Source organism: Cyprinodon tularosa, unplaced genomic scaffold (genome assembly GCF_016077235.1).
Source record: "Cyprinodon tularosa strain WSP-4 unplaced genomic scaffold, ASM1607723v1 ctg323, whole genome shotgun sequence".
Taxonomy (NCBI): domain Eukaryota; kingdom Metazoa; phylum Chordata; class Actinopteri; order Cyprinodontiformes; family Cyprinodontidae; genus Cyprinodon; species Cyprinodon tularosa.
Window position 1 is genome coordinate 758,958 of NW_024039034.1, and position 16,132 is coordinate 775,089.

General features: G+C 40.2%; 1 protein-coding gene across 1 annotated transcript in view; it reads left to right on the forward strand.

Annotated features, from left to right (window-relative positions):
* epb41l2 (erythrocyte membrane protein band 4.1 like 2) overlaps positions 1 to 16,132 on the forward strand; it is a 57,239-nt gene that overhangs the window by 12,063 nt on the left and 29,044 nt on the right. Inside the window, exons 2-6 of the mRNA XM_038293242.1 lie at positions 8,353 to 8,591; positions 8,680 to 8,868; positions 9,365 to 9,622; positions 15,804 to 15,908; positions 15,997 to 16,039. Of these exons, the coding sequence (XP_038149170.1) occupies positions 8,367 to 8,591; positions 8,680 to 8,868; positions 9,365 to 9,622; positions 15,804 to 15,908; positions 15,997 to 16,039 (820 nt within the window). The 5' untranslated portion in view covers positions 8,353 to 8,366. The remainder of the gene's footprint in view (positions 1 to 8,352; positions 8,592 to 8,679; positions 8,869 to 9,364; positions 9,623 to 15,803; positions 15,909 to 15,996; positions 16,040 to 16,132) is intronic.

Genomic DNA, 16,132 nt, shown 5'->3' on the forward strand with positions numbered 1-16,132 from the left:
CTCTTGTTGTATACTAGAGTATCACAGTAAAATATAACCCCTCTCATACACACTTGTGCGACCCGCCCCTGTTCTTTGTCTCCCCCACACACACACTGTCTCACATTCAGGCAGACAGCCCATTTGCGCCTGACTGCTTTAATCGCTGAAAAGAGGAGTTTAGTCCTTAACAATAGTAGTTATGAGCTGACCTATTATTCTCACCCCCCCAGACAGAGCAACACAGAGAGGGGCTGACACTATATACCAGAGGATCAGATACATGATAATCACTTTAGCTCTTTGAGATAAACATATTTCAGGGATATCAGAACAAGAAACAGACATGCTGAATTACACTTTTCTCTATTAATAGTAATAGAACTTTATTAATCTCACATTGGAGAAATTTACCTTTGCATTTAACCCATCCCCTTGGGGAGCAGTGGGCTGCCATCATGAGACACCCGGGGAGCAGTGCAGGGTTAAAGGAATAGTACACCCAAAACATGATTAGCCTTCATTTTGTACTCACCCCCATGCTGAACAACACTCTGGAGTACTTTTTTGATATCTCAAATGCATCTGGAGATCTGGGAGGCTTCTTGCTGTCTGCTGACATTCAAATAATGGAGGTCTATTGCGCCCGAGGCAGAAAGGTCCATAAAAGTCCACAAAAAACGTGTCAATATTCCTCCATACTGCTCGTCCAATGTATTCCAAGTGTCCTGAGTGGGTAGCATCCAGAATTTACTCGAAACAAAGTCATTTAGAATGTTTTTAGAGCATAAACAGTAGTGTATAGGATTTCCTGAAAGCGCGCACATGCGCGTTCACGACGCTACGGAAGCCGGCAGACCAAACCAGCGCATTCAGCTCGGCAAAGAACTCATGCTCTTCCTCAACACTGAAGTCCTCAGACATTTTTCTTTCGTTGTTTCTTTCTTTGCACAGGTAAACAGCACATTTCTTCTTCTACGCTTGCATTATTGGCAGAGCAGACGCTGAATGCGCACTTTCATCTGGTTTGGTCTGCCGGCTTCCGTAGCGTCGTGAACGCGCATGTGCGGGCTTTCAGGAAATCCTATACACTACTGTTTATGCTCTAAAAACATTCTACATGACTTCGTTTCGAGTAAATTCTGGATGCTACCCACTCAGGACACTTGGAATACATTGGACGAGCAGTATGGAGGAATATTGACACGTTTTTTGTGGACTTTTATGGACCTTTCTGTCTCGGGCACCATAGACCTCCATTATTTGAATGTCAGCAGACAGCAAGAAGCCTCCCAGATCTCCAGATGCATTTGAGATATCAAAAAAGTACTCCAGAGTGTTGTTCAGCATGGGGGTGAGTAGAAAATGAAGGCTAATCATGTTTTGGGTGTACTATTCCTTTAAGGGTCTTGCTAAGAGACCCAGAGTGGCAGTCTGTGGGAGCGGGGCTCAAACTCAGAACCTCAGGATTCCAAGCTCTCTGCCCTAACCATTAGGCCGCCACCCCCCTCCGCTCCCCTCCACCCCCCATAGCTTTCATATACAGGAATATGATGTTTACAGTTGGCACCAACCAACCAAGACCTGGTGCTTTGCAGAAGACAGTAGAGCTGGCAATAATGACAGAGGAATCAGAGTAATTACACGCTATTCATCCTCTAAGACTTATCTATTGAGAGGAACTTTCATTAGAAAGCTCAAGGAAGGCTCCAGGGAGCAGTTTTCTTTCTGTTGTTTTGTATTAGTGACAGGGAGCTAGTGGAAAAGATCCCGGTATGGACAGGCTGACAGACAGGCATACAAACATACACAGGGATTATCCTGCATGTAATCCTCACTTAGAGGGTCAGGGTGCTGCGGAAAGATGTCCACACATTTTCACACCAGGACTGTTGCTAAGTGTCTTTTTGTTGTATCTGAGAAAAGATGCGCATTATGATGGATCAGACCGAAATTAATCATCTTGTTTCCTTCTGTAATTCAAAAAGTCTGATATCAAATGTATTCTTAGTGGGTTGAAATGCATATGCATCTGTTTGTACATGTTTGTGCTTTGTTGCGTGACAGATGGAGAGATCATAGAAGATAACAACAAAGAGTAGGATTCTGCTCTCCTGCCTGATGATGCAATGTTTTGGAAAGCTGTTAATGTTCTACCTGTTGTCTTCTATCTGGTGGATTTGCTTTTATTTCATTAGGTCCAGCTGGTGCAGAGATTTCCTATTAAAGCTCTTTGCTTTGTAGATTGCTTAGATTTTCTTATTTTGATTTAGGCAGAAACCGGATGAGTGGATAATCAGGAATAATAAGCTGATTAATTATTAGGTGTTTGTTTGGTGTCAAAATAGGATTACACCTCTAAAAGTGGATTTTTGATTTGAATATTAGTTTATCGGTGTGGACTTTGATTCGAATGTTAAACTGTTTTACTATTTGTGCTGTCAACCTTCAACTTTTAGTGTAATAACTGCAATTTTCACATTATTCCTTCTTATATATGCTTGGTTATCAATACTAATGCAGAGCATTGTGTTTTTTTGTGTTTTTATTCCAATATCTTGAAATCAGACTGACTCGTTTCCCTCCCTCCCTCTGTCTTTCACTGTCTAAATATAATTTTGAAGGCCTTTTTACACTTTTAAGCTTTTTTTGGTAAACCTAACGGAGCACTCAAACAAGACCCATTTTACTCATCGTTCAGAGATGATCAAGAGGAAAATTAATTACACAAAAGAAATATAAATTAAAATACATACAAATTTCTTGAATGAACTTTTTAATTTGCCCTTCAGTTTAGCTGGTTAGAAAAATTATTTTGGCCTCTTAAGAAAAATCATTGTAACATTAGTATAAAGCTGGTAAACTCTGTATCTGGCCAAGACAGATCACCATAAATAGTAAACTTTTTTAAAACTACCGCTTTGTAAATGAAATAAAAAGATAGTTTTCTCTGATTAGCAGAAACTTAGTTTACTGGCTCATTTTGCAGTAACAATTCCAAGGTTTTCCAAAAATGGATAACGGTCCTGATGGTGCGGTGTTCACAGAACTTCCCTAAGGTGTTTGTGTAAATAGGAGCTAAATATGTTTTAAAACACTGTTTATATTGCCACTATGCTCATTAATACACAGGATATTGCATATTTCCATTAAAATTCTAAAAGTTTCAGCCTAACCAGCGTCTGTGCTGTAATAGGGAGGGAGGATGTGTCAGTCAAAGGGCCAGTATTGGCTAGGGATGTCCCAATCCGATATTAATATTGCATCCACGTTTCGTCGTCCGGCATATTAAAACAATATCGGTATCGGCCAGCTGCAATATCGGTATTGTATAAGAAATTAAGCAGTTGTATCAGGACCTGTCTGGTATCAGCCTGGTTTTTCAGGAGAACAGTGACTTTTTTGTGCGTAATGACCTGTTACCCTGAAACATGCTGGGGAGACCCCTGATAAAGTGCAATAAGTGTTAACATTTACTTAGTTTTTTTCTAAATGACTCCATACGTGTTTCCTGAACCCTGTCTGCCCCCTGTGCTCTTTAACGTGGTGCTTTTCAAAAGTTTAAGTTAATTATATTGCAGGTTGTGCTGATGCTTCCACCTCTTGGTAGTTTAACATTATTAAAACGTGTTTCTTGTGTAAAACTTTTCCCATTCAGCGACACATGATTAAAAGCTGGTTAATCACAGAGCTGCTGTGAATGCTAGCCTGCTAGCTGGCTGCTAACATTGCTCAGTGTCTTTCTCTTTTTAGAAAATTGACATTATCAGTAAGCCAACAGAGCAGCTTGGATTTCAACCCTTGTGATGTGTTGATATCAGAACTCAAAATACCGGATTGGATGTAAACAGAAGTAGCTCTTTAGTTTGCACACTGCCACCTCATTTTGCAAATGGTAATCAGTTGACCTTGGTTTTACTTTGCTCAATGAAGTCATAAATTCAGCACCATCAGGATCTCTTTTTAAAGACGGTCATTGATAAAGTTGCTGGTGTTAGCAGGACACTTTTCTCCTGATGCTGCTATGAAAGGAGGCGGTCAGAAGTAACCGTTCCACCTCTGATTTGTCCTCAATGAGCATTGCATGTAACCTTGATGTGCTCTGAAAGCAGTTCGACACGCTTATGTTCTCTATTGTCACCAATCCCCTCGTCCACTGATATTTATTTGTGCCGCTGTAATCTCTTGTCTCCATGGGGATTTATTGTTGCAGGCGATGAATGCCTTTGCCATAGAAACCTGTTCCTCCACTCTCGCCCTGCTACGCCCTGTAGAATAGGGTGGGTGGTACGTATGTGCTTTTTTATCACCTAGAAAGCCCTACTATCTTCAATAAAGCATAGAAACGGAACATGAATATAGGGAGACAGATTATAAACCTTGATTATTTTGGTCATCTTTAGTTGAAGATCATTTTTTCTACTCTAGGCTCCTCGTTTTCCATATATAAAAGCTGTTTTAAATCAGTTGTTTTTGCTCCAGTATTTAATGGGCGAAACATATTATATGAATGCTGGTCATATCTTATGATTATCATAGGGATTTTAAAGTCTCTGAGGTTACTTTTTGGGTTGTACTGTCTCTGCAGTCCAAAAATTAGGGATTGATAACTCAGCTAGTGCTGCTTTTAGGATGCTCATAAATGCTGAATTGAGTGTTATAAAAAAGGAGGAGGAATTGGAGTGAAGGAGGTTGTTTTGGAAGAGGAGGAAGTCAATCGACGTCCATTGGTAATCTGGTGCAGTAGGCATGTGCTGGTATTTTTTCCTTCATGTGTTTTGTCTCTCCCACCCATCTTCTCTAACTCCACCCCTCCCTCCAGATTCAGAATTTCCCTCCCGCTTGCTGCCCTCGTTTCTCCGAGTGATGTTCCCGAGGGGGAAGTGGAGCTCTGAGGGACGGAGGACAGAAAATGGCAATCACACTTAGTAGGGCAGGCTGTTTGTGAAAGAGAAGGAGAGAGAAGTAGAAAGGGGAAAAAACCCGACAATAAAGGCAGAAAGAGCTGAACGTGATTTCAGGAGGAAACTGTAGGTGAGAAGGATCGAAGAGAGAGTAGGTAAGGCTATGACTTCATCAGCTCAATACCACAAATTCATCCCTTCATTTAGAAAACCAAAGCTAACAGAGGCAGACAATGTGATCTAATCAACATTTCTCAGCTTTAAAAAGAGGAAGTTTTCGGTCTGTGGTAGTGCTGTAAAGCTAATGAATGTAAACTGCATCACATTAAATGCACAAGGCTGAGAAAAGCAGTAATGCATGCTATGGGATAATGATTAAATCTGTGGGGACATGCAAAGGTAAATGGGGAGAAAGCTCAGGAATGTTTAATCACCAACCCCAGCTTTTGTGTTTATCTGTCCTCTATCTGCTAGCTTTGTTTACACCGTGTTTTCTGGATTCTTATGTCCACTTAAACCACTTAAACCTCTTGAACGTCACTAATTGAGCTTAAAATCTTTGACCAACATGCACTGTTACCCCAGTTTACACCTGGAGACAAACTCAGAACCGTCCTCAATGAGTTGTCTAGCTAGGTGAGGCCATGTGCTTTAACCTGCATGTGACCTCATTTGTTTGAACCAGCTGTTATAGCTGCTGTACCATTAGATGCTGTAAAGCTAGTTTTATGGGCTTCTATGTCTTACAAGTGCTGTTTGAAGAAAGGAGAGAGCATATGAGTTTAGATGGAGATAATGTAAATGGGGGAGGTTAAAATCGGGCTTTGGAAGAGAGAGAGTTGCTCTTCCTGAGCAGAAAAGAAAAGAGAGAAATGGGGAGAAGGCGGAGGAGAAGAGAGAGTGTTGAAGCTGTGGGAGCACCAGAACAAAGTTCCTGGTGTTAAATAGCTGCACAAAAAGAGGGTGAGTTTAAAGCAGGGTTAAGCCGCCATGACGAAGCTCCACTTAGATGGCATCTCCGGATAAACTTTCAAAGAGAAGCATTCATTCTGTTTTATTTATTAATTTTTTTATTCTACCAGCCTAAATCTAAGTAGTGTTAAACACTTGGATCTCTTTTTATAAGACAATTGAATTCATTGAATCTAATTTAAAGGAATAGTACACCCAAAACATGATTAGCCTTCATTTTCTACTCACCCCCATGCTGAACAACACTCTGGAGTACTTTTTTGATATCTCAAATGCATCTGGAGATCTGGGAGGCTTCTTGCTGTCTGCTGACATTCAAATAATGGAGGTCTATGGTGACCGAGACAGAAAGGTCCATAAAAGTCCACAAAAAACGTGTCAATATTCCTCCATACTGCTCATCCAATGTATTCCAAGTGTCCTGAGTGGGTAGCATCCAGAATTTACTCGAAACGAAGTCATTTAGAATGTTTTTAGAGCATAAACAGTAGTGTATAGGATTTCCTGAAAGCGCGCACATGCGCGCTCACGACGCTACGGAAGCCGGCAGACCAAACCAGCGCATTCAGCTCGGCAAAGAACTCATGCTCTTCCTCAACACTGAAGTCCTCAGACATTTTTCTTTCGTTGTTTCTTTCTTTGCACAGGTAAACAGCACATTTCTTCTTCTACGCTTGCATTATTGGCAGAGCAGCCGCTGAATGCGCACTTTCATCTGGTTTGGTCTGCCGGCTTCCGTAGCGTCGGGAGCGTGCATGTGCGGGCTTTCAGGAAATCCTATACACTACTGTTTATGCTCTAAAAACATTCTAAATGACTTCGTTTCGAGTAAATTCTGGATGCTACCCACTCAGGACACTTGGAATACATTGGACGAGCAGTATGGAGGAATATTGACACGTTTTTTGTGGACTTTTATGGACCTTTCTGTCTCGGACACCATAGACCTCCATTATTTGAATGTCAGCAGACAGCAAGAAGCCTCCCAGATCTCCAGATGCATTTGAGATATCAAAAAAGTACTCAAGAGTGTTGTTCAGCATGGGGGTGAGTAGAAAATGAAGGCTAATCATGTTTTGGGTGTACTATTCCTTTAATTTTATATTTAATCAGTTTAAAACTACCACTTTATAACCCAACCACAAGTGAAACATATTTATAAAGTCGAAGAAAAATGGAGGAAGTTCAGAATTTCCTACAGTTGGAATCCAGTGTAAGAAATGGCCTTAGTGTTCCTTAAATGTTACAATACATCCTAAACACTACTTCATTCCAGGCACACATTTCCCACCCTGGAACATAGCGGTGGCAGCATCATGGTGTGGGGACGCTTTTCCCTTGCATGGCCCACATAGCTGGGAGGAATGAATGCTTAACTGTTTCTTTCTCTATGCACCTGGAGATGATATGTTGGAAATTATGGCCATATAAATAAAAAGCCTGAAGGTTTACATAACTGATGTAGTAGTATATCTTTACAGTTACTCTGATGCAGATAAAAAAAAAGAAATATTATCCTTTGACTCTACATCAGGATGAAAGCTTTATACCTCGATGTTACTTTTACATTCCTAGATCAACAAGCACCCTCTTTTGTATAAGTGCTTTGCTTATTTTCTATCCTTGATCCTGAAGTCATTATTTCCTTTGCTCTTTTATTTTGACTGAAGGTTGAACTACTAAGGAATCAGTTTCTCAATTGATGAAAGCTCTACAATATTACCAGCCATGTCTCTTATATGGCATGTTTTCTTGTCTAATCAAGCAGTTTATTGCTTCTCCCAGACACACACACCTTTCACCATCCATCTCTTCCCCTAGCTCTACCTCATTAGCCAATCATGCGTAAGAAGGCCTGTTCTATTTTTACTCCGACCCCCTCCCTCTGCACCGCTGCTGCTCCATGAATGTTTGCGTCCTCTTTTATTTAACACGGCACAAAGAAGTCAGCCTTATGAAGGACAGCATGAGAGACATGAATCGAGTTGAATGATATGGATTTTATTTTTTTCTTCAAAGCTGTTAGAGTTGTGTTTGATTCACTATCATCCGTGACCTCTTATTCTCTTGAATGGTGTCACAGTCTCGCAGCGTTAGCAACAAATTAGTGTCATGCTGCTTGAAAGTATCTGTTACTGTGAAAGGCTGTGTGGACAGGGCTGCCAGAGAAATTTAGGTTGAAATGTTAGTTTATGCTGAGCACAGCTGCAGGATGAAGACGTTGTGACTCATGTTTTAACAATAAGGGGAATTTGCTCTTTCTCTGGGTTGATCTCTATGTGCTTGACCCTAAGGAAAACCTCAGTGTGGAAACATGAAATCATATTTTTGCTTCCAGCTGATGTAAGACAAACATTTGCATGAGGTTGAAAGTAAGACATACCCTCAGTTTGTTTTCTTTTCCCGCCCCAAGAACACAGGGTCCTAAAATCATTTCATCATGGCTGACTCATGCTTCATCACTTACCTCCGTTTTTTCCCCCCCTCTCTTTCGTAGATTGACCCGTCACCATGACAACAGAAGCAGGCTCTGAGACAGAGGTGAAGGAGAAAGCAGAAGAAACAGCTGCTCAGAAGGACCAATCAGATACGGCCAAGCAGGAAGGTCAGGAAGTAGCAAACGTTGAAGGAGAGGAGAAGGAAAGGGGCAAGGAGAAGGAAAAAGAGGGCAAAGAAGGCAAAGGGATAACTCGATACCTGCCAACATGGTTTAAGAAGCAGAAATCTCAAAGCCAGGTAATTTTTTATTTGTTCTTTTTGAGACTGAAATAACTTTTACTATCAGCTAGGTTTGTTATTGTTTAAAATCTGTTCATTATTTTAGACGTCTCCAACAAAGGAGGTCCCACCGACAGAGGAACCTGTAAGCAAGGGAACGGAGGGAGCGGAGGAGCCTGTCCCGGAGCTAAACGGTCACGCCGAGGAAGTGGAAGAGACACAGGAAATAAAGTCGGAGGAAGTGAAGGAAACAAAAGAAGCTGAATCTGGTTCCAACGCCACTGCAGACACTGAGGTACTGATTGAGCTGTACACATCATCCCCAATACAGCATAAACAGATGCTGTTTTCAATGATTTTAGAGAACGGACCTCAGAGCAGAAAAGAAGAACCAAACTGAGATAGATGTGATATATGTTTCTATGTGCATTATTTTTCTCTTTAAAATTGTCCTCATTGCTTCTAAAAGTTCTCCAGCATGCAGACATGCGGTGTTCAGACCACTGATCACATTATTCCAAAGGGGTCCACCCATTGACATCAACATTTTAGTCATCAGGCCAAAAAACAAAAAAGCCTGTTTCCCTTTAAACATCAAATTGGAAAGGGGATAACACACTGAGTGTAAAGGAGGGGAAAGTGAGCTCCTCAGACTCACTCTGAACTAACAATTGAAGTTTATATGCCATAACGAAGAAATCAGACCTCATTCAGAAATGTTTGAGTGAAACCAATCAAAAACCTGTTGGTTGGTTTATTTGATACCATATTCCTCGCTTTTTTCCTTACAGCCGGCCAAGGAAGAGAAGGTGGAAGACACTAAAGAGAAAAGTCCAGAGAAGACCAAAGAGGCTGCAGAGGGAGAAGAAGCAGAGAGGGAGGAAAAGAAGAAAGAGTCTGAAGGACACGTGGAGGCTGAAACAGACGGTGGGGAAAGCCAGACTTCCATTTTCCAGTCTCCTCTTCGCCTGGTGAGGAAGAACAAGATGAAGGTGGTGGTGTGTCATGTTACCCTCCTGGATGGGACCGACTTCACCTGTGAAGTAGAGGTAAGGCGTCACTGGACCTCCTATATCAATTAATGTAGGTTTGTTCCATCAAAAGTGTCTACACATGGCGGCTGCTGCGTCAGTGATGTAATCGCTAATAGGATCAGATGTGGTGTGTGTCTTTGGAGGAAAAAGCTGAGGGGCTTGAACTTCCTGACTTAGAGCATAGCCGTGTTGGGGGTGCCACCTGCTCACATTGTTTAGGATGTAATTTAAGGGCAAAGCAGACCAAGCTGCTGGGGGCTTGTCTGGTTAATAAAACACACACATGTCAGATTAGGGGTCTCCCCAGATTAGTTTTCCCCATCTGTTGGTCCCCAGTAGGCACGTGTCTCTTTTACCCCCCCCCCCCCCCCCCCCCCCCCCCCCCAACCCCCTCCCCCAGTATCATTCTCCTGTAGACAAACACAACAGCTTAGATTGCTTTAAGAGGTTTTTACACACCTTTACAGACATGGAAAAACTCTTCACTCCTCCTGGCTTTAACCGCAACCAAAGGTGGTTTTGCGGGGTGTTGATTCAGGGCATCTGAAAAATTTAAAATCTATTAATCACTTAACCTCTACTGGAGAAATATGCATTCTTATTTTTATGTCGGTTGCGTGAAATTCCAATGAAATGCGTGACTTATTTTGTTTGTAAGTTGACAAAATGTTAAAACAAGTTCAAGGTGTATGAATGAATTTGCAAGGCCTTGTCTCTGAAACCGCTTCTCTACGTAGATGGCCGCTCACACTGAACCTGGTTCTGCAGGAGATTTCTTCCTGTTAAAAAGGGAGTTTTTCCACTCCACTGTAGCTGCATGCATCCTGGGTGTGAGAGATTGCTGAAAATTCAATGGTCCTCATGCAACATTTTTACATTCTTAACATAATTTCTCTTACTTTTTCTCCTACTGTGAGCTTTTATGAACGCGAAAACATCAGATTCAACCAATGTTCTTAACTTCAGTAAGCCTGATGCAGTCCACCTGTTTGTAAGTGAGCTCCTCTTTCTCGAGGAATGGTAATCTGCATAATCACCAGCCCAATTATGCCATATAGGGCTGCATATAAGTTGGAGGTCTACGTCTTCTCACGCTTTTCAGAAGACATTAAATGGCATTGAAGATGAAGTAGAAATCATTTCACTGGTCTCGAGATGAAGTTCTGCTGACTGAAAGCTGAGCTGCAGAATTAAACGACCAGTGAAAAAAATCACAGTGGCTGTAAATGTTGTGGTTGCAGTGTTAGAGAAGTTAAATAAATACAAATAATATAAAAAGAAAAATCATTTGATCTGAAAACGGTGAATAAAACTACTGATGGAGACAAGAGGAGCAACATAGGATGTAAAGGCTTAATATGACTTTGCCATAAACATGACACAACATCCTGCCAATTTTCCTTTTAACGCACGCACACTTATAATGAACATTTCAGACCACGTCTGTCATCCCTTCATCCCACTCTCCATCTGTCTCAAAAATAAACAAAAATGTTAGGGCTGAAACTCTAATTTGATTAATTCAGACAGACCCAAGCCCAACTATTCATCATTTCATCTAATAACACAATGAGCTGTGATGAAGTGAAATGAGTGCAAGTCTTGCTGTGTTGCTGTACTTTCTATCTATTTCCTGTTTCTCGTGTTATTTCAACAAAAATGTTAGGGCTGAAACTCTAATTTGATTAATTCAGACAGACCCAAGCCCAACTATTCCTCATTTCATCTAATAACACAATGAGCTGTGATGAAGTGAAATGAGTGCAAGTCTTGCTGTGTTGCTGTACTTTCTATCTATTTCCTGTTTCTCGTGTTATTTCAATAGTAGCTTGATCCCACATAGAGCTCAATGACTGTTCTTTGTTGTGACAAAATAACAAATTAAACCAGTGACCTCTGGATACCGACAGGTCAGCTGCAGGTATAATAACCAACTTCTGTCATCAGGGAATAAAAAGGTAATTTATAAATGTGGAGTTGCATAATATATGTAGCCTCATAAAATAGACAATTTCTTAAAATAAAATAACTGTAATCATTTAGTGGAAAACTAGGCTTGGATAACAGCTGTCTGATTGGGCAAGACTCTTATGTCAAGTCTGGAGAATTTGTAAAATTTGTTTGTAGCTGGGAGATGATTAGAAATAGAATAAAAACTGGTGAATGTGACATTTTTTCCGTAATCATTCTTATGAATTATTTAAGAATTAATTTGTTTGTATAAACAGTTCTTGCATGAGGTGCAATGACACAGTGCAAGCAAATATCTGCTACTGCCACATGTTCATCCAGGAGAAGCAAATCCTGTAAAGTCAATGACTATGAATGATGCAATCAGCTGGTTTCCTTGGAAAACTTTAACCAACTTGACTTGATCATCTGATTATAATGTGGCTGGAAAGAGCCTTCAGATATGTGTTGTGAAATGGTGCTATAGAATTAAACTGAATTGAATTGAAAAAATAAATAGAGGTAGTTACATTTCTGTAATCTTACCTGTACTCTGAATCAATTTAAATCCATCAAATCAGTAAGGACCAAATGGAAGTGGTTTGCTGTGGTCATTAGCGCTGTCTGAATAGTGCCGGCAGTAAGAAGGGAGGTTGGACGAGGAGGCTGTAGAGTTGATTGATCCTATCAATTGATTAAATTAACTGCTTAGCTGCCTTTTTCGTGTGGAAACACGATGGACTAAATAATATATTTTTTTTTATAATTAGAGCTTTATATTTAAACAATATATTGTAAAGTTTGTATTAATTGTTTAATAAAAAACATTATTAAACCTAAACATATTCATGATATAAACAGAGTAACCTATTAGTTTACTGACTGAAACAAGGATAAGTAAAATATGTAAAACACTGTCAGACTATTTTCCACTTTAATTGAAGTGGAAGCTAACTGTGCTATAGCTCTCTGTTTTTGATGCACACCAATCAGTGGTGGGAGAGAGGAGAGACTTTGTGCTTTTAAACTGGAGGTTCTGGTTGCTCTCAGAGGAATGTTAAACTTGGCTCTATAAAGTGCATTAAATCATAAAAGCATTCCCAATCTTCTGTGCATATTTCCAGCAAGTCTCTTTCTTCTGTCCTCACATCCTCAACTTCTGAGCACAATAGAGAAGTTGACGCTGCTCCCCTAAGCAGCATGGCTAAATAGAAGCTATTTAGGTGATAACTTAAGGAGTTTATCAAGTGTTTGTATTTACAAGCATAACTGCATAAAGTGCATTCTGCGTCATTGTGGCCATTAATTAAAGAGTGTGAATAATATGCTTAACCTCTAGTGGTCGGTGGCACAATATAACACAAAAACAAATTCTTTATAGCTGATGTTATCAGTTAATTCTATGGAGCAAATTTTAATCCAATAAACCTTTAAGAGACAGAAATTGCAAGTCAATTTTCTTTTCTTCTTCTTCAATTTTCACATTATAAAGGAGTTTCTAACTATTGCTAAGGAACTATAAGGAATCCATCGTTTGACAGCTTCAGTTTATTTAACATACAATTTCAGCCAATCGCTAAATCTGTACAACTTGCCTTTTTTGTAGTTCCTTTAGCTTTATTCCCAATTTGACTAGAATCATCTATATATTTTTCATTGGTGTTATGATAAACACTGTCTGGAAAAAACACAGTAGCTCCTTTTCTACCCAGGATAGAGCTACATTTTGGTGTATTTGGATTGAGCCTAAAACTTCACTCAGTCAGCATATGTTAGCATCTTCACTTTCGCTTCAGGTCTTTCTTTATGAAAACAGATTAAAACAGTAAAAATAAGGGATTACAGCACATCTGTATTATCCTACATGTTAATGGGAGCAACTTTTGTTTGTCCAGAATAGACAGAGCAGAGAGAGAAGCAGAGCACCCAGAAAGAGCATAACCAGGGGGGAGAGGCCGCTTCCTGGACCCAAATGACATCATGAGTAGATTTTAAGATTCAGCTTTAAATTTTGTACTGTTGGACTGTTGGTGTCTCACAGTTGACCTGTACCACCAAACATGACGAATCTAATCCTGCCCCATCGTTTCCTCTTGTATTGATCTTCTATAACCCCCCTGCCTCCCTTCTCGCAAAAAAATGTCATCGTTGAAGTTAATTATATCTGAAATTGTTTCCCACACACTGAACATTTTTAGACCTACAGCCCATCACATTCCCACACTTGCCCCCATCCAGCATTCCAAAAATAGCCATTGTACTGATCCTCTCGGACATTTCTGCTATGAGTGTCCTTAAACAGAATGCAGGACCAAATCCTGGAGGGTTTCAATATTAGAGTTTCCAATTGTTTACTTTAAAGTGAACCTGCTGCCTGATCTACAGTTTGCCAACGCCCAAACAGCTCCCCCGTGAGAGTCTGTGGTTGTTTGAACAGTGGCTGCTTTGTGTCACAACAGATACGCTGATACTGCAACTAGCTGCTATTGTCCTGTAGTGAAGCACACACACAGATCCATCCATCTATCCCTCCCTCTGGATGCTGGCACAGTTAGCATGGCGGCATGGAAAGATGCGCAAAGCATTCCAGAGATTGGATTTTTCTGTCCTTCCCAGCGGACCTCCAACTCTGTCAAAACCACAGATTTACACCTCCGGATCACTTGGACTGTTTCAAATATATGTCAGAGGGGAGATTCTTGGAGTCACATGATGCTAATTCTGTTTCTAAGAGTCTCGCTAAACTTGGTTAAAAAGGATATTTTTGTGTCACACGATTTAGGTAGAATCTGTTCAGATTTCAGACTGTACACAAATCTAGCATTTAACAATACTAGATGCATTTTGTAACATTAGAAACCAGCTAATTTATACAAACTAATTCTATGGATTCATTTCTATGTTGATATCTGAAGTCTTATAAATAATTTTAATCCATGTTATCTTTCTCTCGTGTTACAAATTAAAAAATTTCTCTGTGTCAAAATGAGATGCAGAGTGATAACGTAGAAACGCATGTTAAACTTTATTAATCTGTTGCAGCAATAAAAACCGCTGGTATTTACAAACTTCCCTATCATGCATCTATTTTACCTAAACATTCCATCAGAAAGCTGCAGCAGATCCAAAACGCTGCTGCACGTGTTCTCACTGGCAATAAGAATGTAGAGCACATCAGCCCCGTTCTAAAGTTCTTACACTGGCTCCCTGTAGCTCAGAGGATAGACTATAAAATCCTTCTCTTATAAATCACTGAATGGATCAGCACATCGATACATAACGGATTTGCTTTCAGTGTACCAACCAACTACTCTTCTAGTTCCACCCTACTCTGATCACCCAGAACTAGAACCTAACTTGGAGAAGCAGCACTTAGTTCTTATGCTCCTCTTATCTGGAGCATAATCAAAGTTAAAAACCCATTTGTTTAGAACTGTATTTAGCTGTTGAAGTTAAATTGTTAACTGAGATATTAGTAGTTTAAGGTTGATATCCAGCTGTTCTGGTTTGTTTTACTACTTGCTTTTATCCTTATTTGCTTTTATAGTACTTCTATTTTATTGTTTAATTCATGTAAAGCACTTTTTATTGTGCTTATACTGAATTGTGCTCAACAAATAAACTTGCTTTGCATTGCCTAACTGGTCCAGCGGCGCTTTGCCGTGAGGAAAAATGCATTCTGACGTTCATTTGGGCTTCAGGTCCATAGTCAGAATGTGTGTTATCGGCTCCCCTGTTTGACCATGTTTCGGAAAATACAACAGATGTTTCCAGCTTTTCACAGGACAAAAAGAAAAATGAACTCTTTCATCCTCTTCCTTCCACTTCCACCACGCTTGCTGAGCAATGCCCCCCTCTCAGTGTCAGTGTCCAGCTCTGCAGAATAACCTAAAAGAAGAAGAATCTGACCTTATATAATTACTTTGTTCTTTGCAATGGGCTGCCCCTTCTTTTCCACCCGCCTTCCTTTGACATTCTGTCCGTGAAGGAGGCCGCTGTGTGTTTGGGGGCAAAAACATGGAGACTGAATGTCACCATCATAGCTGAGCGAGGAGGTTTTTAGGCCTAAGGCTGATGTTAGGATAATGAAGGAGTGGATTGTCTTGAGACACATGGAAAAACTGAATACAGATTAAGTACATTTTAATATTTTATTGTCGTAATATATTGAAGTTCTTCAAAAGATGTTTGGAATAGTTTTGCCGTTTAGACGTGTTTTGTGATTTCTGTCATTTTGTCTCTGCAGAAACGAGCTAAGGGGCAGTACTTATTCTTCAAAGTGTGTGAACATCTAAATCTGTTGGAGAAGGACTACTTTGGCCTGACGTACAAGGACAACCATGATGAGAAGGTGTGTTCTCCTTGTGTAAGTTTAAGGATGAATAATAGCATTGATTCCAGGACAGATTATGACCTATTTGCTGTGTTTTTTTCTCCAGTGTTGGTTGGACCCCACCAAGGAAATTAAGAGACAAATTCGCAGTAAGTTCACTTTTTAGAAATGTCAGGTTTTTATAACATCCATTCATCCGCCCTAGCTCATTCTAATTTATAATTGATCATTAATGAACAGAA